Source organism: Chelonia mydas, chromosome 11 (genome assembly GCF_015237465.2).
Source record: "Chelonia mydas isolate rCheMyd1 chromosome 11, rCheMyd1.pri.v2, whole genome shotgun sequence".
Taxonomy (NCBI): domain Eukaryota; kingdom Metazoa; phylum Chordata; order Testudines; family Cheloniidae; genus Chelonia; species Chelonia mydas.
Genome location: NC_051251.2, coordinates 77,171,964 through 77,193,988, shown reverse-complemented (window position 1 = coordinate 77,193,988; position 22,025 = coordinate 77,171,964). Strand labels below are relative to the sequence as shown.

At 42.7% G+C, this 22,025-nt stretch overlaps 1 protein-coding gene across 5 annotated transcripts in view; it reads right to left on the bottom strand.

Moving 5' to 3' along the window:
- LOC102946434 (minichromosome maintenance complex component 3 associated protein) overlaps positions 1-22,025 on the bottom strand; it is a 78,257-nt gene that overhangs the window by 55,157 nt on the left and 1,075 nt on the right. For 4 of the 5 annotated variants that reach the window (XM_043525009.1, XM_037913116.2, XM_043525010.1 and 1 more), the window contains exons 2-7: positions 18,328-19,642; positions 15,805-16,025; positions 15,225-15,303; positions 11,831-11,978; positions 9,979-10,175; positions 7,102-7,241 (exon numbers count right to left, since the gene is read on the bottom strand). In XM_043525009.1, coding sequence (XP_043380944.1) covers positions 7,102-7,241; positions 9,979-10,175; positions 11,831-11,978; positions 15,225-15,303; positions 15,805-16,025; positions 18,328-19,549 — 2,007 coding nt within the window. In that variant the 5' untranslated portion in view covers positions 19,550-19,642. Of the gene's footprint in view, positions 1-7,101; positions 7,242-9,978; positions 10,176-11,830; positions 11,979-15,224; positions 15,304-15,804; positions 16,026-18,327; positions 19,643-21,196; positions 21,408-22,025 lie in introns of those variants that run through there. The other variant, XM_037913117.2, reaches the window with a different exon arrangement.

Genomic DNA, 22,025 nt, shown 5'->3' with positions numbered 1-22,025 from the left:
TGGGTAATTTTGTGTTATCTGCTAATTTTGCCACCTCAAAGTGCATCCCCTTTTCTAGACCATTTCTGAATATGTTGAACAGCACAGATCCCAACACAGATTCTTGAGGGACACCACTATTTACCTCTTTCCATTGTGAAATCTGACCGTTCGTTCCTACCCTTCGTTTCCTATCTTTTAGCCTGTTACTGATCCATGAGAGGACTTTCCCTCTTATCCCAGGACTGCTTACAAGCCTTAGTGAGGGACCCTGTCAAAGGCTTTCTGAAAGTCTAAGTACACTATACCCACTGGATCCCCCTTGTTCACAGGCTTGTTGACCCCCTCAAAGAATTCTAATAGATTGGTGAGGCAGGATTTCCCTTTACAGAAGCCATGTTGGCTCTTCCCCCACAAATCATGTCCAGCTGTTTCAACCCATTTGCTGGTACTGAAGTTGGGCTTGTTGGCCTGTAACTGCCAGGATCACCTCCGGAGCTTTTTTTAAAAATGGGTGTCACATTAGTTACCTTCCAGTCATCTGGTACAGAGGCTGATTTAAGCGATAGGTTACATACCACAGTTAGTTCTGAAATTTCACACTTGGGTCCTGGGGACTTCTTATTGTTTATCAATTAGTTCCAAAATCTCTTTTATTAACATCTCAATCTGGGGCAGTTCCTCAGATCTGTCCCCTAAAAAGAATGGCTTGGGTGTGGGGATCTCCCCAAGGTTCTCTGCAGTGAAGACAGATGCAAAGATTGCATTTAGTTTCTCCGCAACAGCCTGGTCTTCCTGGAGTGCTCCATTAGCACCTTGATCATCCAGTAACCCTACCGACTGTGTGACTTCCTGATTCTGAAGTACTTAAAAATATTTTTCTGTTAGTTTTTGTGTCCTTAGCTAGTTCTTTTCTGGCCTACTTTATAATTATTTTACACTTGTCTTGCCAGAGTTTATGCTTCTGTTTTCTTTACTAGGATTTTATTTCCAATTTTTAAAGGATATCTTTTTGCCTCTGCCTCTATTACTCTCTTGTTTAGCCAGGGTTTCATTTTTTTTGATCCTCTTACTTTTTTTTTTGATTTAGGTATACATGTAGTTTGAGCCTCTATTACGGTGTTTTAAAATAGTCTCCCTGCAGTTTTCAGGCATTTTACCCTTGTCAATGTTCCTTTTCATTGCTATTTAACTCATTTTTGTGTAGGCTCCATTTTGGAAATAAAATGCTACTGTGGTAGGCGTATTTCACATTTCCCCCCTTAAAAAGATGTTAAATTTAATTACATTATGCTCACTATTATTGAGCTGTTCAGCTATATTCACTCCCTGGACCAGATCCGGTGCTCCACTTAGGACAAAAACAAGAATTGCCTCTCCCTTTGTGGGTTTCAGGACAAGCTGCTCCAAAAAACTGTCAGTTATGGTGTCAAAAAATGTTATCTCTGTATTCCTTCCTGAGGTGACATGTACCCAGTCAATAAGAGGATAAAAATCTCCCATCTTATTGCATTTTCTGTGTTTGCAGCCTCTCTAGCCTCCCACAGCATTTCACAATCACGGGTCAGGTGGCCACAATCATCCGGGTCAGGAGGTTGGTAGTGTATTCCTACTGCGATACTCCTATTGTTCAAACATGGAATTTCTATTCCATCGAGATTCTATGTACAGTTTGATTCATTTACAATATTTACTTTATCTGAATCTATGCTTTCTTTCACATGCTTTCTTTCAAGGACGATAAGGCCATTGCGGAGAAACTAAATTAATTCTTTGCATTGGTCTTCACAGGTGAGAATGTGAGGGAGATTCCCAAACCTGAGCCATTCTTTTTAGGTGACAGACCTGAGGAACTGTCCCAGATTGAAGTGTCATTAGAGGTAGTTTTGGAACACACTGATAAATTAAACAGTAATAAGTCACCAGGAGCAGATGGTATTCATCCAAGAGTTCTGAAGGAACTCAAATGTGAAATTGCAGAACTACTAACTGTCATCTGTAACCTATCATTTAAATCAGCTTCTGTACCAGATGACTGGAGGATAGCTAATGTGACGCCAATTTTTAAAAAGGGCTCCAGAGGTGATCCCTGCAATTACAGGCCTCAGAGGCCTGACAAGCATATTGTCAGACATATAGATGAACATAATTTGAGGAAGAGTCAAGATGGTTTTAGTAAAGGGAAAACATGCCTCACCAATCTACTAGAATTCTTTGAGGGGGTCAACAAGCATGTGGATATAGTGTATTTAGATTTTCAGAAAGCCTTTGACAAGATCCCCCACCAAAGGCTCTTAAGCAAAGTAAGCTGCCACGGGATAAGAGGGAAGGTGTTCTCATGGATTGGTAACTGGTTAAAAGATAGGAAACAAAGGGTAGGAATAAATGGTCAGTTTTCAGAATGGAGAGAGGTAGATAGTGGTGTCCCCCAGGGGTCTGATCTGGGCCGAGTCCTATTCCACATATTCATCAACGATCTGGAAAAAGGGGTAAACTGTGAGGTGGCAAAATTTGAGATGATACAAAATTACTAAAGATCGTTAAGACCCAGGCAGACTGCGAAGAGGTACAAATGGATCTCTCAAAACTGGGTGACTGGGCAACAAATGGCAGATGAAATTTAATGTTGATAAATGCAAAATAATGCACATTGGAAAGCATAATCCCAGCTATACATATAAAATGATGGGGTCTAAATTAGCTGTTACCGCTCAAGAAAGAGATCTTGGAGTCAGTGTGGATAGTTCTCTGAAAACATCCACTCACTGTGCAGCAGCAGTCAAAAAAGCGAACAGAATGTTGGGTATCATCAAGAAAGGGATCGATAAGACAGAAAATATCATGTTGCCTCTATATAAATCCACGTTACACCCACACCTTGAATACCGCATGCAAATGTGGTCGCCCCATCTCAAAGAAGATAAATTGGAACTGGAAAAGGTTCAGAAAAGGGCAACAAAAATGATTAGGGGTATGGAACAGCTTCCATATGGGGAGAGAGTAATAAAACCGGGACTTTTCAGCCTGAAAAAGGGACAGCTAAGGAGAGATATGACTGAGATCTATAAAATCATGACTGGTGTAGAGAAAATAGATAAGGCAGTGCTGTTTACTACTTCTCATAACACAAGAACTAAGGGTCACCAAATGAAATTAATATGCAGCACGTTTAAAACAAATAAAAGAAAGTATTTCTTCACAAAATGCACAGTCAACCTGTGGAACTCCTTGCCAGAGGATGTTGTGAAGGCCTAGACACTAACAGGGTTCAAAAAAGAACTAGATAAATTCATGGAGGATAGGTCCATCAATGGCTATTAGTCAGGATGGGCAGGAATGGTGTCCCTAGCCTCTGTTTGCCAGAAGCTGGGAATGAGTGATGGGGAGGATCACTCGATGATTCCTGTCTGTTCATTCCCTCTGGGGCACCTGGCACTGGCCACTATCAGAAGACAGGATACTGGGCTAGATGGACCTTTGGTATGACCCAGTCTGGCCGTTCTTATGTTCTTATATAGTACCACTCCTCTACTAGCCTGACTTACTGTGTCAGTCCTATATATTTTGTACTCTGGTATTACCATGTCCCATTGATTAGCCTCATTCCACCAAGTTTCTGTAATGCCTATTAAATCAATACCTTCATTTAATGCTGGGCACTCCAGTTCACCTATCTCAGTATTTAAACTTCTAGTATTTGTATATTATACCAGTTGTCCCCCATCTGTCATTTCTGCAGGCAGGGCCATAACTACTGACTTGATGGTATTTAATTTATTCACATAAAGGCTTTTGTATGGTCCCCACCACTATAGTATTTGAGCACTTTGCAAATGATAATGGATAATCCATGGATAATGGATAATCCTGTGAGGCTAGGCGGTACTATTATACCTCTGTTTTAATGGTGGGGAACAGAGGCACAGAGAAACTGAGTGACCCATCCAAGGTCATACAAGGAGTCTGTGGCAGAACCAAGAACAGAATTCTGATCTCGAGTCCCAGTCTAGTGCTTGTACCACAAACCATCATTCCTCCCAAAATATCCAGAGTGGCTTCAGTCACAGCTGCAGCACTTCTCTTTGTTGCCTGAAGAGGAGGCTGCAGTGCTAACAGGGTGAGGAATAACTGTTTTGAGAAGGGAGAAATTCATCCCAAAATCAGCAGGGTGTCTTGTCAAGTACATCAGGAAAAAGTAGCATTCATCCCCGAATGAAACGGTGTGTAAAAGCCCAGGCTCTCCTCCTTTGGGAGACAGACACACACACACACACAGGTCTTGGTCAGATTCAGTGGGATGAATGAGCCCTTGCTTACACCACAGACAAGACAAAGCTGCTGTATTTGGACTACAGGTATAAAAGTGGATCAAGATATATTATAACCAAATGCTCAAATACAAAATAAGGGATAACTGGCTTGGCCGTAGCACTGCTGAGAAGAATCTGGGAGTTGTGGGTCAGCAGTGTGATGCTATTGCAAAAAAAGCAAATGTAATTTAAGGTTGCATTAACAGAGGCATAGCATGCAAGTCACGGGAGGTGACAGCATAGCTCTATGCAGCGCTGGTTAGGCCTCAGCTGGAGAACTGTGTCTAATTTTGGTCACCAATGTATTGAAAGGATGTAGAGAAGCTGGAAAGGATCCAAAGAAGATCAAAGGTACAGAATGCAAGCCACCTGAGCAAAGTCTGAAGAAACACGTGAAAAGATAGGAGTTGCCTTACCAAGTGGGGGGTCAGTGCTAATGAGGCCAAGTCAATGAGGGTGGATGTGGCCTAATCCCAACAGCTGACAAGAAGGGGTGAATATCAGCAGAGGGAAAATTACTTTTTGTAGTGACCCAGCCCCTCCCAGTCTTTATTCAAGCCTAATTTGATGGTGTCCAGTTTGCAAATTAATTCCAGTTCTGCAGTTTCTCCTTGAAGTCTGTTTTTGAAGTTTTTTTTGTTGAAGAATGGCCACTTTTAAGTCTGTTATTGAGTGTCCAGGGAGACTGAAGTGCTCTTCTACTGGTTTTTGAATGTTACAATTAGCACTCACGCCCCACTTGGTAAGGCAACTCCCATCTTTTCATGTGTTGTATATTTATACCTGCCTACTGTATTTTCCACTCCATGCATCTGATGAAGTGGGTTTTAGCCCACAAAAGCTTATGCCTAAATAAATGTGTTAGTCGCTAAGGTGCCACAAGGACTCCTCGTTGTTTTTGCTGATACAGACTAACACAGCTACCTCTCTGAAACCTGAAGGAACACGGTATGTTTAGTTTGGAAAAGAGGATATTAACAGAGGACATTAGAGCAGTCTTCAGATAGTTGAAAGGCTGGCATAAAAAAGATGGAGAAAACTTGTTCTCTCTTGCCACAAGAGGCAATAGGTTCAAACCACAGCATAGCATATTTAGATTAAATCTCAGGGAAAAGTTTCTAACTAAGAACAGTAGGACAATGGAACAGACTGCCTAGAGAGGTTGTGGAAGCTCCTTCCCTGGAGTTTGCAAAGGGAGGCTGGATGGCCATCTGTCTTGGATGGTTTAGACACAACAAATCCTGCATCTTGGCAGGGGGTTAGGCTAGATGATCCTTGCAGTCCCTTCTAACCTTTTTGTGACACTATGCCCCATATTCTTCATAGAGATATAGTTATGATATGAATATAGCATAACTAAGATATGCTTTATGCAAGATGGGTCATGTAAGATATTTTTGGAAAGGTTATGATGTACTGACTATGATTATCCTATTTGTATGGATGTATCATTTCTGTATCTGAAGTTAGGAATATTGACTATGTAACAATTATAACTGTGTTTGCACCTGGGGAACGCCCAGCAGACAAAATGCAGTCAGTCTGCCTGGTTAGTCAATGGGCCATTAGGGAGAACAATAGGACTCTGAAGATGCTAATCTCCCACCTTCCTGAGAAGCTTCCTGGGATGCTGCTTTGAGGTTGCAACATCATGTGATCATGTCACCTGGTACTAGATTCCATCTTGGACTACTAGTATTTTTCCACAGAGGCGGGAAATCACACAGAGACAAAGGATTCCGGCCATATTTAAATCCTATTTAAGGCAGGGAAGTGAGGTAATCAGGGTCAGTTCTTCACTGAATCCCTGCCCAAGACGACTGCTGGAAACACCCAAGACTGATCTGGGGAAGGGAAGAATGGACCCAGGCTAGAAGGTGTCTGGCCCGTGAAAGGAATATCTGGAGTTCTAAGCTGCAAGCAAAAGAAGTTGTTCTTCAAGAATCTTTGCAACCTGCTTAAAACAACATTAGGGTGAGAAATTATGACTTGTAGCCAGTTTCTTTAGTGTATTAAGCTTAGTTGGTGTGTTTGCTTTATTTTCTCAAGTAATCTACTTTGATCTGCTTGCTATCCCTTATAATCACTTAAAATCTGTTCTTTGTAGTTAATAAACTTGTTTTTGTTTCCTATAAACCAGTTTGCGCAATTCATAACTGGAGGGCAAAAAGCTGTGCACATCTTCCTCCACATTGAGGGAGGGGGTGATTTTCATGAGCTTACGCTGGTACAGATTTTGGGTTTACACTCCTGGAGCGGGTGTGCACTTGAGTGCTGGGCAATCCCTGAACTGAATTTTCCCACACAGAGCTGATCTGAGCTTCTGTGTTCTTTAACAGCTGGGTGTTGCCTTACCTGTGTGTGTGCTAGAGGAGGCTTGAGGGCCTGGCACAGCAAGATAGAGTGAGCGAGCCCAGGCTGGAGGAACGGGAGGGCTCAGTGGATCCCCAGTACATCAGGTGGCACGCCGGGGGAGAGGGAGCAACCTGTCACACCTATGAGTCTATAATTGTTACAATAACCTATTATCAATTTAAAAGAGAGCTTTTCCCCTGTAATGGGGAATTTTATATACCCGTACTGCAGCCTTGGAAAGGGTTTTACTATCTGTGCATCTACAAACAAACAAGGGATTTCTTTGTAAAAAACCCAGTTCATATTTAAGTTCTGGGATCTAGAGTCATTGGTCCCTAGAAATTTTCATCAGAATTAAACCAGAGATATATTGCACAGTGTTGACAGCTTAACTGACAATTCAATGACAGCAAATAAACAATCACAACAGCAGCAGTCAGTACATAGAGGCTGGTACCTTGTCAGATCCTGGGACCACTTCAAAGATACTGAGCTGGTTCCTTGTCTCCCTCATATAGCGTTCTTTTTCAGGACACATGTCTGGGCACGTTCCAACAAATGTTTTAGCTTTGCCTAGATCGGTCCTTTTCACTCGAGCTAAAAAAGTGTTAAACAAAAACAACGGTTAAGTGTCCTGCTCCTTCGTTTCCAGCTGATGTACATCACCCAGATATAATCAAATCAGATTACAGCCCTAGGTATGCCATGTTTCAGCGGGAACCCAAACATCCACTCTTTATTATTTACTATTATTTACTAGAGTGCTGACAGTACACTGTACTGAACAAATGTAGAGGGTAACATGGTCACTGTCTTAAAGATCATTCAGGCACTAACAGTGGGTGACCTGACAGTGGATTCCTCTTCTTCAGTGACTTTGCATCTATCACTCTGTCTAGCCCAGTGGTGGGCAACCTACAGCCCAACAGGGTAATCTGATTGCGGGCCGCGAGACATTTTGCTGACGTTGACCATTTGCAGGCACGGCCCCCTGCAGCCACTGGGAGGGCCAGACTGGGACACGTGGGGGAAAAAGGGGTAGGGGTACTCTGGACCAGTAGTTCTCAACCTTTCCATACTACTGTACTCATTTCAGGAGTCTGATTTGTCTTGCATACCGCAAGTTACACATCACTTAAAAACTGCCTGCTTACAAAAATCAGACATAAGTGTCACAGCACACTATTACTGAAAAAGTAATTACTTTCTCATTTTTACCATGTAATTATAAAATAAATCGATTGGAATTCAAATACTGTACTTGTATTGCAGTGCAAAGTATACAGAGAAGTAAAACCAAGTCATTGGATGATATTTTAGTTTGTCCTGACTTTGCTAGTGCTTTTTACATAGCCTGCTGTAAAACCAGACAAATATCTAGATGAGTTGAAGTATGCCCTGAAAGACCTCTGCGTACCCGCAGGGGTACACATATCCTTGATTGAGACCCACTGCTCTAGACAAAATCCAAGGGCAGATGGATGTTTTTGATACGATGAGCTGAGTAATAGGTCATATTCAAATAATCGTTAGGCTGCAGAGCTGACACAACAGAGAGACAAATGGCAGTTCACATGACTCTTAAGACTAAATTATGCATCTTCCCCCATGCAAAGCCAGGTTATAGAAAGGATGAGGGAAAAGGCATCTACATGGATAAGAAATTGGTGACTAGTCACTCTGCCTCAGGGAAGCCTGTAATTTAGGGCCAAGCATGTAGTACTTGATCCATTGTCCTGCTCCCCATTCCTGTAATCTTGCTATGCCGACGTACCCCTTCTCCTTGCAGAGTCCACTTGAACAACATACGCTTTCACTCAGCAGTTTTACTGCATTTAAACGCTTCAGCAACACAGACGTTTTTCGCTGTCTGCACTCCGTGCTGTAACAATCCACTTTCAAAAGGATATCTTCGTCACTAAAAACATGCAGGTTGTTTTTTCTTTAAATGTGCAGGTCTTTCAGAAACTAATGGCGCCACCAGAAAGATGCTGGTATGCATAGCACCATGAAGCAGCTCAATCCATATCAGGTAAACATTCCATGGCTCCAAATTAATTTTAGAGTCATGCCACTATAAACCCATGTGCTGACTATTTATTGCTTACCAATGTAAGATTTCCAGATCAAACAAACACAAAAACGAGTGTCTATTTGCTAAGACTTTTGCTCCAACAACATTACACAAGTACAGTAGTAAAACAAGTTTAATATGAAACTACTAACATGGCATCTAGGGAATCCCCTGATCCCTTCTCACATATAAAAGACAGGCTTTTAAGAATGGACTCTCTTACAATTTCTGATCTGTGTAATACGTATCTTTACTCCTTCAATGCACTTTAGCCTTGTAGCTGCACTCAAAAGTTAGCTCCCATACAATTCCGTGTTTTGAGAAATGTTTAAAATATCCTAAACTAATGCCTCTTTTATACAGTACATGCCAATAAAGTATGCATAAACATTCTTTTGATAGGGATACTATCTGATACTTACTCGTCACAACAGATATTCATGTGCAATAAAGAAACATGGAATGTTGTAAGGACTATGAGAAACAAGTCTACCTAAACAGAGCAGTCCCTCTGACAGGAGGAGAAAACCATGCTATTTTATAGGCTGTTCTATGCAGATTCTTACAGCACAACCATCCACCATGGTAACTGAGAATCCAGAGTCTAACCTCTTTGGTTTCATACGCAGACATTATACTCATTTACCTGACTCGAGAGTCCCTTTCCAGCAGAAAAAAAGATTTTAAATAACGTAAGCAGATTTCATAATACTTCATTGCCTAGTTTCTCTCCCTAGTAAATGATAGAGAGATTGTGTTGATCTCATCAGACAAGCCTAATAAGGATCTAGCTAATACAAATGTCCTAATGGTAAAAACTCTACAAAATTATAAAATAACATTCTTACGTCTCAGAAGCAATTTGTCATTTTTATCATAAACCAGTTTTATTAAATACAACAAAATAAATGAAAAATAAAGGTAAAAGTTTACCCTCTTGGGATCTGAGCTCAGGTATTTTATTGTCATTTGAGTAGTTGAGCTGCCCCCCCTGAGAATGCAGCTTTATAGATGTTGAACTTCTAGATTTGTAGTGTCCAAGTTTAAAATAAGACTCTCAAGAGTGACAAGTAGGATACGAGATTTGCTAGGGCAGATCAAACCATTGGTCCTTCAGGTCCTACCTCTAGTAGTGGCCAATGTTGGATGCCACAGAAAAAGGCCATATTTTGACAGAGAAAGAATTCCTTCCTAGTTCCTACAACAATCAGCATTACATTTGATTAGCCTCATCTACACATGCACAATTACCAATGTTACCTTGACGCATGATTTTATCCCTTTGGTCCAGAAGGCGATATTTGTCTTCAGAGGTCTCAGCCACTGAGCCTGTCAGGTTACTGACAGAGGATGCTGACACTGCCAAACTCTCAGAGTTCTGCCCTTCAGTCCCAGAATCAAATGGGTCTGCCTCAAACTGCAGCGACTTTGTAAGAGCAGATTTCTTAGCTGGAGAACTAGAAATAAACAACAGATTTGATCAGTGATACTCTACTGGACACTGTGAAAATAAGAGGGACTGCAAGCCAAAGAGAATATACATTTGCCTGGATTTCTACTCTTAACATACATCTCACATTATTGTCTAACACCATTCTGGAAATGTGATGCTGTCAGCAATGTTATACTTCTGTACATTACAGTTATGACGGTCAGTGCAGTCTTGAGCATTTAGACAACTCATTTACATAAACATGTAATTAATTTAAGTGGAAGTTATGTATCTAAATCCCCTAGACAGATCTGAAAAAAATCTCAAATGTGGACAGCCATGGGACATACTGCGTGCAGCAGTTCGAGATCAGCACACAGTATGGTAGTCTGTACCTGTTCCTGACTGCGACAAACTTTTTCGTATAATACTAAAGAACTAGAGTGTTTGGCTAGTCAAATCGCTTGACAGACTATTCAGTCTTGAATAGATGGTATCTTACATGTTGGAATGCTACCCAGAAACACAACAGGTTGTTCCATTAGGACGATATTCCATACCGACACAAGTATATCCAGAGACTATGAAAGGCCCAATCCCGCAGGCATTTTATAACAGCTGATTATCCAACAATTGATTTTTATAACAAATTAGCAAAAAGAAAAGGAGTACTTGTGGCACCTTAGAGACTAACCAATTTATTTGAGCATAAGCTTTTTTCAGCTACAGCTCACTTCATCGGATGCATACTGTGGAAAGTGTAGAAGATTTCCACACTTTCCACAGTATGCATCCGATGAAGTGAGCTGTAGCTGACGTCAGCTTATGCTCAAATAAATTGGTTAGTCTCTAAGGTGCCACAAGTACTCCTTTTCTTTTTGCGAATACAGACTAACACGGCTGTTACTCTGAAACATAACAAATTAGGACAGCATTTACAACTGAGATTTATTTGCATGGTGAGCTTCAAGTTTTAAAATGCAGCTGAGCAAAATGAGCTGCCATAATAATTTAATGTACAACATTTTATTTTTCTCACGCCACAAAACAAAAGTGGCTGAAGGGATTTTGCTCAAATAGCTAAACAAAATTCACCTTTGGGAAGAGAACAAGCTTGGAAAACTTCAGCAAGCTAAGAACATCTGAAAACACAAGTTATAATGGTTTGAAATCTTAACTATAGTGGTTGTTATCTAAGCCTATTACAATGAAAAGAACAGAAGAGCAGTTGCTTTATGGTCTTGTAGCCAAAACAGTGTGAGGCCCCATTGGGAAAAAACGCCACGGATATATAACTTAACAGGCAAATTAAGAATAAATAAGGCATCTTAAGATCCAAATCATGCATGAAATCAGAAGCATTACTGCACATATAGGAAAAAATTATCTGTTCAACATATGCCTCAACCTTCGAATTTTAACAAGACCAAGAGGCTCCTAAGAACACTCACATTCCAACTGGAACGAACAACAGAGAAGGTAAACAATAAATATACAATACAATTAAAGGAACTTCTCAGAAACTGCAAACAAAACTGCCATGACTAAACGGGAACTTTGTTTTTTTTTTCTTGTTTACTCAATACAAAATGATTGTGGTTACTAGACATACATTCTGATAGGAAATCCCTGTCATGGAAAAAGTCTCTATCAGCCAGACTGCTAGAGAAATGAACATACCTTTTACTAGACAGGTTGCTACTGGTGGAGGGTCTTATTAAAGATTTGCGAAGAGGGGAATGCTGATAGTTTTGCTCTTCTTTGCTTTGTCTCCCTTCATCTTCATCTGCCTTCTTCTCCTTAGATGAAAATTCTCCCTTACCAAGACCTGAATAATATACCAAGTGAGGTCAGATACTTGCCAAATCATGCAACCGACATTTTTAAATTTACTTCTTGAAAAAATGTGTTCTAATTTGTTTTAATTGTATTTCCTTACGGTTTTAGAAGTCACAGTCATGTGAATTTAAACAGCATTTGCAAGCTATTTTGCATTAGAGGATGTGTCATGCACCAATTCAATTCCACAGTATAGGACTATGAAACGTAATGGTTCTGTTGCAGACTGACAGAATGAGACACTACAATCCATACAGTTATGTAGTTCAATATGAACCGACAAAAGGTTTATTGAGCAATAACTGCAGTTGTTTGGCAGATTGTCAGCAAATGTAAAGCCTGATTATCTGAACTTTGGATTTCCCAGTTTTGGATGTCTCCCAAATCAAAAATTTGTACAGATATGAATTTTATCAGAAATTGTGATTTATCCAAGTGTTCTGAATGTCTCCCAAGACATTTGGATAATCATTGTACAGACTCATTCTCGGATGCACGTGTCCTCAGAACTTAAATCTGAACTCTGTGGAGAGCTGGGGCCATGTGCATGCCTTTGGCAGCCACAGCACATATCTGGTATGCTGGCTAGGTTGTTCTGCTAAAATGATCAAAAGTGAAATAATTTAAGATGAAGCCATTTTCACAATCAGGCTCCAAAGTTAATGTCATAATGAGATGAGCATGGGCAAGTAAGCACTCTCAGAGCTTCAGGAGGACAACACTGCAGCAGTTTGCATTCGTTTTTTGTGGGGAAGTTTAGGGCTGTGGAATTATGAGGCAATACTTTTGGTACTGGTGTTTGTCCCAGCATTTCTCAAAGGCGGCCACCAGGGGCTTTTCTAGCAGCCACAGCCTCCTGGGCCGTGGTTTGGGAGAGCAGGGGGCAAAGTAGCAGCCCAGGGGCCACTAGCAGTGGTTGGGCCCGCCTCCCTCTGGAGGAGCAGGCAGTTAGTGAGTTAGTGACTTCCTGGGAGTGGTAGGGTTGGGCTTCAGCCCTGGGGTGGTGGGTGGCAGGCTCCAACCACGGGGCTTCAGGCTCTGTCCCCAGGCCCTGTCCCAGGTGTGTGGCTTTGGGCTCCGTTCCCTGGCTGTGTGGTGGCAGGCTCTATCCCCGAGCTTCCCCCGCCCCCATCACCTCTGGCTCCCACTGCCTCCCCCAGTGCCACATCGCCTGCTGCCTCTGTACCCACCTCCCCTCCAGGGCTTAATTTGTCCCTGGAGGTGAGTAAGTCTGCTGGGAAAAGTGATATTAACAAACATACAAATATCACTTTTCACAGCAGACTTACTTATAGCTAGCAAGTCTCAAAAAAAACAACCAACAACCCAAAAAAGCAAAAGAAACAACAAGAAAAAAGACAAGACTGTTCAAAGCACCTTATTTGTGTTTCTATTCTGTTTTGGTCTAGTAAAGAAGAGACAACTATACATTATTTGTATTATTGAGTCTTCAAAAAACAAATAAACAAACCCTACATATATAAATTATAATGATTTGGACATGTATATTTATTTGTTTTTCCTAAAGTATTTTAGGAAAAATTGTCAGAGCGGCCACCAGCAAGAATTGGTGGCCACACTCTGAGACCACCAAAAAATTTGTTGTGAGAATCCCTGTGCAGAGTACCATGTAGTGATACTTCGATCCTAGGAGTATGTTTACGATAAGGTTAACTAGAGTGTTTCGTTCCAAAGAAAAGTTAACATGGGACGTATACTTCCAAGCTGGACCACCATCTGCGGGAGCTGTTCATAACGACTCATGTCTGACAGACCCATACAAATTATTACATTTAAACACTTATTTTAACACAATACACTAAAAGGGAAAAACATAACTAAGTGGCCAAAACATGAGGAAAAGAGGAACAGGAAAGAAACTGAAGACATCAGCACCATGTAACCTTACATCAAACATTAAATTCAGCAAGGGAGAGTATATCTGCCCCAGAAGTCAGCTTTCCAGATGGTTCCTAGTTTGCAAGAATACTAGAAGGAGAAAACACCATCTCTTTTATTATGCAAATAGTTCTCACATTAAAATTTTACCCAACAATCTAAAAAGTTTATTTGGCAGCATGAGGGTCTTGCTACTCATAAAATCACAATGTTAGGAACGTTCACAACAGCTAGTGCCTAATCGGCTGGTTATCCATGGGTGCTTTATAAAGGCATTATAGCTTTTAAGTAGGACAGTTAAATTCAAGACCTACATTTAATCCTTAAGGCCAAAAAACAAAAAGTGAAGTAGGAGAACAGCAGATTAGATATATAACAGGTAAGGCTATGTCATGGGTATTTTTAGTAAAAGTCATGGACAGGTCATGGGCAGTAAACAAAAATTCACGGCCCTGGGGCACTGCGGGTGCTTGGGAGGAGGCGCAGGTACTGCTGTGGGTGCTGGGGCGGAGGGGTTGGCAGGGCTGGGGCAGGTTCCCCTCCCTCAGCTCCTGGGAAGCAGAGACCTTCAGCTCCTAACTTCAGGGCTGCCTCCACTGCATCCCAAACCCCGGTTCTGCAGCTCCCATTGGCTGGGAACTGCAGCCAATGGGAGCTGTGGGGGACGGTGCTTGCGGACAGAGGCAGCACATGTAGCTAAGAGCTGATGGAGGGGAGTTCCTGTTGCCCTTCCAGAGAGACCCCCCCCAGGTAAGCACCCCAATGCCCAGCCCTGAGTCCCCCCACACCCAAATTCCTGCTGCTGCATGGCAGGGGGCCTGAGACTGCCCCAGCAACAACTGGTGCGAATGGCCCACGGGCTGCCCGAGCTGCTCAGGTGGCTCCCGGGCCAGCTGCATGGGCCGCTGCAGAAGTCACGGAGGTCATGGAAAGTCACAGAATCCATGACTTCCATGACCTTCGTGACAAACACGGAGTCTTAATAATAGGTCGTTGGAAGAAAACCACTCTCACTTAATCCACATCGTCTTATGAACAATATTAGACTTTAAAAAGCTGAGGGTTAGCAGACACCACCAAGAATTGCTTTATTTTTGAATTTTTACTCCAAGTACATTCGTCTTATTTTCTTACAGACTGTAAAAATCAGATACTGTACATAAGCACAGCCTTTGCATTTGGTGCCCATCACAAAGGGAGAAACCACCACAGAAACAGTGTTTTACTTCTGGAGCCAAATTCCAACCTGGTGCAAACAGGTGCCACTCCACTGAAATCAACTGATTGTCACCCTCTTATATCATGCCTAGAAGAAATACAGACAATAAAAGCTTACTTGTTTTCTTCTTATGCCAAAATGTTACTATGTCTTTATGTAACCCTTTTGCCTTCTTCCTTGCCTGAGCAGCAGCAGCCTGAAAAACAGCATGCAATACCAGAGACAATTAGCATCGGAACAAGATGTAAAGAAGTCTATACAGTATGTACAAAGATATGTTTGTTCCATTGGGAGTTCAGAGATCTCCCTAGATGTCACTAAAAGCCCAAATGCCGTATGTGGCAAGGAGACTGCCCCAGCAGAAGATTGCCTTGTGTGGAGGTCACATAAAGCTGAATTCTATGGTACCCTAATAAGTACTGTATCAGGCTGATAGCTCAAGAGTGAAGACCTCTTTTTAACTACAGAACAGGTACAGCATCTGTTAGCAACATAGGCTTCCCCATGCTGTTCCATCAATATACCCCAATCCTGATCTGATGGGATCACCTTTAGTGGTTAGAATATAGTCTGGTCTCCAGATGTTGATTGGTTAGAGCAGAAATCCATTAACTCCACCACAGTGAATGGCTGTACACATCCCAAACAAACATTTAGATACTACAAATCTATTTTTAAATTTACATTAAATACTCACATGATCATAAAAGTGAATAATAGCCAGCTTTTTGCTGCGCCTGGTAAAGATGCGCCGGACTTTCATCCGTCCAAAATGCTTCTCGAGCACATTCGTGTCATTAAGGTAGTCAGGGATATTTTTGCACTGGATTGCTGTGAGTTCACTTGGCGACAAGCCACCAAGACTGTCCACACTCTCGCTGCTTCGATTTCGACGTGAAGGGGTCACAATAGCAGAATCTGAGAGAAAGTGTTGAAAGAGTCCCGAAATCAGGCTCTAGAACTGCCTGTGGTTTCTTATTTTGGATCTCAAGAACTTAGATGTTAAATCAGAAGTTTGCATTAAGCAGGGGGTACATATTTTTATTAGTAGATTAGTTAATGAAAACACTACAATAATTCAGTGTTAAGGTTGAAATTTTGAATTAGCAAAGCAAGGAAATTCAAAGTTCTCTTTAACGAACCCCTGTATTGAAGAGTCCTTCATTACAACTGGCAAAGTGTGCAATTATGTATTTTAAGAATATTGTTCAGCTTTGTGGAGGCATGAAAATGGACTATGCAATACACAATCACATATAGTTGGTTATGAAGTGAGAGTAAATAAATTAAGATGTAAACAGTTAGGTTCTCTTGTGCATATGTAAAGTCACAAAACTAACAAAATGAAATGTATATTTCATAAAATAGCTACAAGGGATAACTCAATGGTTTGAGCATTGGCCTGCTAAACTCAGGGTTGTGAGTTCAATCCTTGAGGGGGCCATTTAGGGATCTGGGGCAAAAATTGGGGGGATTGGTCCTGCTTTGAGCAGGGGGTTGGACTAGATGACCTCCTGAGGTCCCTCCCAACCCTGATATTCTATGATTCTATGAACATTAAGATGGCAGAGTAAAGCACTCAAAATTCAGGAAATGCTAGGCAGCCTTAAATCCCACTGTGAGTATACATTATGATGTAGTCCTCTTTACAAAAAGGCACACTACTGAAGAAGGCAGTGGAGGAGAAGAAAGCGGGGAAGGGAAGAAGAGAGACAGAATAAGGAAAGAGATGGGGAGGTTTGCAAAGGAGGAAATCAAGACTTCTCTGAATTTCCAGGGAAGCTTTGGGGTGTCAGGATGGGAGGGGATGGAAAGGCTTCACAGAATTACTGTATAAATATTTAGAAAGTGCCCATTATCACATTATCAGGTGCCAGTGCAAAGGTTAAGATAGGGGTTCTCAACCAGGGGTCTAGGGCCCCCTGCGGGGCTGCAAGCAGGTTTCAGGGGGTCCACCAAGAAGGGCTGGCATTAGACTTGCTCGGACCCAGGGCAGAAAGCTGAAGCCCTGCCACATGGGACCGCAGCCTGGAGCCCCCTAGCCCCGGCACCCAGGCATGAAGCCGAAGCCTGAGCAATTTAGCTTTGCGGTGCCCCCTGTGGCGTGGGGCCCTGGGCAATTGCCCGGCTTGCTCCCCCCTAACGCCGGCCCTGGCTGTTATATGCAGAAAACCGGTTGCTGTGGCACAGCTGGGCCGTGGAGTTATTAACAGCATGTTGCGGGGGCCTCAGAAATTGAAGGTTGAGAACCTCTGGGTTAAGTAGTATGTATTGATGAACTTGCAAGAGTTCAGTTTTCTTTCTCCTGAAACCCCAGAATGAGGGAACAGCATGTACAGAACCATGATGAGAGGGGTGGAAGGTAAAGGAATAAGGTAATTAGGGAATGGAAAAGGGAGGAGGGAAGAAAGCAAAAGAGAGATACCAAACAAAAAGAGAAAACTGGATGGAAGAACCTTATGAATTTGACGTGGAGTGGGAACACGAGGGAGAAGAAGAAGGTGAGAAAAAAGTACACAAAGGAGAATAGGAGACAAGAGCGAGAAATACAAGAAGGAACTCTGAAAAACAATCAACCCTGCAAAACAAAAATCAAACACCAAGTACATTATACAGAAATTTCTGCCTAAAGAGCAGCACAACTATGCATCAGCTGAAATAAACTAAGCATAGCAAAACATATGCCTGGACTGGCTTAAATTCAATAGCAACCACAAAAGGAGTTGAGAGAAGAGATGTGTGTCCTAGACACTTCTTAATGCCATTTTCTAAACTGTAGCTCATGTTTTCTTTACTGACCCACAACCTCTACTAAATGTCAGTCAATTTCGACCCCTGAGAAGAGTAATTAACTTAATTAAGTAATGCCACAGAGGTGAGCCTCCACTACACTGATATTTGACTAACCAAAGGAAGAAGTATCTGTCTTCACAGTGACCACCCCAGATAATTTAGAAGCAACACTGACGTATTTGAAAGCATGCGCTGTTCAGTCCACCTTAATCACAACAGCAACAATCACAGTTGGGAGCAACAATTGCAAAGGGCACCTCCAGGGTAGGATGTAAAATGAAATCATTAAGTCTCCAAAAAGGAAAACGAGGAATCCCTTGGAAAAGCAAAACTTTAAAGAGAGCAAGCCATCCTGTTAACTTCCACTGCCAGTAGCATTCATTTCCACTCCCTGATTTATTGAATAATGCTGATTCCTAACCCTTACCTTCTTTAGTTTTCTCTTCAGTTTTCTCTTTAGCATCTCCCTCTTTTAATGGTGCTGAGAGCCGTGGTGAGGCAAACACAGACTGGCTTGCTCCCAACATCTGTTCATTTTCTCCAGATTCTCCAGATACTCTTTCCTTTTTTGACTCTTTTTTAACACGTCCACTATCTTTATTGCTTTTTAGCATATCCTGCAATGTTCGGCTAAACAAGCCAGCTGCTCCACGTGGCCGGTTTAACCGAACAGGCCGCTTATCTGGAGGATAACCACTCCTAGATACAATCTCTGACTCCTCTGCACCATCATAATCCCGCCCTCTTGGGGAACGATCTCGTTCTTCTTTTCTTTTCATTCCTTTTACAAGGCTGGCAAGTGGCTCACTCTGAGCTTCATCATGTTCTGATTTAGTTGCTATACTGACTTGGAAGTTTCCTCCTAAATCCAAGGACCCAGATGAGCTAGAAAAAGTAGTGAAACTGCTGCTAGGGCTTCCAAAGAGCGGCTTTGTTCCTTTTTTGTCATCCTCTACTGTTTTGCTTGGTACAGAAGAGGCAAAGGAAGGTGGCAAATTACTGCTGCTAGCTGGTTTTGAAAAGCTGAAGTTTGTACTGGTACTAGAGCTACTGGTCTCTTGAGAAAGGCCAAAAGGGGCCAGTAATCCAGGCCCACTACTAACTGGATGAGAAAATGCGAAAGATGTTGGGATGATCTGGCTTTGTGTTTTCTCTGGCTCCGAACCAGCACCAAAGATTGGTTTAAATATTGCATTTTCTGGTGTTTTAAAGCTGAATTCTGATCCCACAAAGCCACTGCTTGAAACTTCTCCAGATATAACTCCAAAGTTAGAAGCATTCTGAAAAGTTCCAAGGTTAGTAGGTGGCTTAAAACTGAATCCTTGGTTTCCAACAACAGAGGAGCTAGTTGGTGCAGAAGACGCCACAAAAGGGGTAGGTTGTCCAAGACCATAAGACTGTGTAAACCCAGAGGGCGGCCCAAATACCAAGGTTTGCCCTGAAGCTGGATGGCTTAATCCCGAAGGCTGAGTAAAGCTGGATGGCTGGGCAAACCCCAGGTTCTGTCCAGATCCTCCACTGCTCTGTCCAAACATAGAGGGCTGACCAAATCGAAATGGTGTTTGAGCCTGAAACATTCCTACAGAACTATTAGAAGGTGCTTGGAAAACAGCAGGCTGTTGTCCACGAAAAGGACTGTTAGGGTTCATCTTCAAAAGTAGGAGTTAGTGCGTATCTGCCAAAGAGAGTTCACGCCTCGAACATCTGTTAACTTTCAGTTTCCAGTCAGTCATTCTAGTAATCTGAAAAACAAATGTACATTACATTTTCTAATTGGTTTCCATTTATAATAGGGAAGTTCAGCCAAGAAAATTATTAATTGCTTTATCCTATATCTTTGCAACATCCTATTAACTTTTTACTATATGTTTTAAAAAATAATTTATTCTTAAATCTTGTTTTCTCTCTTCTGTGGTTTCTAATCCGTGAAACAACAGCTGTTGGGTTTATGGTGGCCTGTGCTATACAGGTCAGAGTGGATGATCTGGTGCTCCCTTCTGGCCTTAAATACTATTACTCTCTAACTTTTTCTCTCATCCTATGATTAGTCAGTTTTCTTAATAGTCTTGTGAGGGACTATTTGAAAGTCCTAATCTACCAGTTCTTCTTTATCCATTATTTTGCTGATAACCTCAAACAATTTGAATATATTGGAGAGAGAGAGAACTTCCCTTTACAGAAGGCATACCATTTCATCTCTATTGTATCATATTCATGGGTGTGTTAAAATTGTCTGTGATTGCTTTTCAATCATTTAACCTGGCATCATAGTAAGGTTCACTAGGATTGCTTCTATTGCTTTTTTCAAATATAGGTATTACTCTCCAGTCCTGTGACACAGTAGCGGAACGTGATAATAGATTGCATAGCTTTGTTAGCAACTCAGTCACTTCATTCTTAACTTCCTTCAGAACTCATGGATGTACCATCCAGTCCTGATGACTTGATGCTATTTAATCAGTTTGTTTCAGCACCTCTTCTTTTGACAACTCAGTCTCTGACAAGGCTTCATTCTTTATTACCTGAAGAGAGTAGGTCAGGATAGATATGTCCCTAACATTCTTTGTGGTGAAGACTGAAATTATTTAGCTTCTCTGCAATGTCGTTTTCATCTTTAATTGTTCCCTTTATTCTCTGGTAGTCTAGTTGCACCACCGATTTCTTCACAGGATTCCTATTTCTGATATACCCAAACAATTCTGTTTATTTTGCTCGTTTTCCAATTACTTTTCTAAATACCTCAGCCTTCTTAAACCATAAGGTGGAATTTATCTACTATACACGTGACCATTATGGTATAATTAAGGCCCTGATCCTGCACTTACATCCTTGCAGGCCCTTTTACCCATGAGGACGTTCTGAGTGGGCAGATCCATACACATCCAGACGCATGATCGGGCCTTAATTTGTTATCATCAGTGCTGACTCAAAGGATTTTTTGTTTTCACTTTGGGCTGTAAAAGCTTTGTGACTATCTGCCTTAAAAATATATATAGTATACAGTGTTATCTTTAGGTGCTACCCCTTCCCTGAAAATCTTACACTTAATTTTATTGCACTTACTGATACTGAATAGATTAACTACTTTTTGAACCATTTCCTTTGCACTACTTTTAAGCGACTGCTGCACAAGAAAAAGGAAGGAAGTCCGAGCAAAACGCTATTTCCCAGAATAATATACCGTAGCTACTCCCTCCAAGGAGCAACCAGGCTACAGCTGGGCCAGAACTAATACCCTAGCTCTGAAACTCATCTTTCCGTAAGGGACAGAGCCAGACCTAGTAGTGTGGACACACCTGAATTTGGGGGCTTAAAATCATTTCCCATAAGTTCCTGGCACCCAGATTGAACCTACTACAGAAGCCATAAATTCAAACTGCAAAGCTGCATCTGTAGTCCTCTGCCCACGCAGCCTAAGCTGCACTTTCATTTCAGCGCTGCCCCCTGCTCCCCAGCTCAATGGGAACTGCCTGTTCAGAGACAGCAGGTGTAAAGAGAACAAAGAATAGCAATAATTCACATGTAGCCAAACGAGAGGCTCCAGACCCAGACTGGGGCAGAGGCAACTCAGGGCAGGGGAATGGGGACTGCGCTTGGACACGGAGGAAAGGAGTCTGGGGGGCAGGGGTGGGGGGCAGGGGCAGTGCCCAGGGACAGGGCCTGGGCAGGGGAATGGGGGCCGGGGTTGGTGGGCAGGGGCCACGGGAATAGGGTTTGGGGGGTCGGTGCCCGGGCAAGGGAATGGAGAGGGGGCTGTGCCTGCAGACAGGGAAATGGGGGCAGCGGGCAGGAGCCAGGGAATGAGGGCGGGGGAGGGGTGATGCCCATAGACAAGGGCTGTGGGCAGGTGGGTCAGTGCCCAGGCAGGTGGCATTGGAAGGGGGGCCGCGGCGGCGCCCACAGGCCGGGGGGCCGGGCGGCGCCCCCAGGCCGGGGGGCCGGGCAATGGGGGGGCCGGGCGGCGTCCCCAGGCCGGGGGGCCGGGCAATGGGGGGGCCGGGCGGCGCCCCCAGGCCGGGGGGGCCGGGCAATGGGGGGGCCGGGCGGCGCCCCCAGGCCGGGGGGCCGGGCAATGGGGGGGCCGGGCGGCGCCCCCAGGCCGGGGGATAAGGAACAGAGACTGGA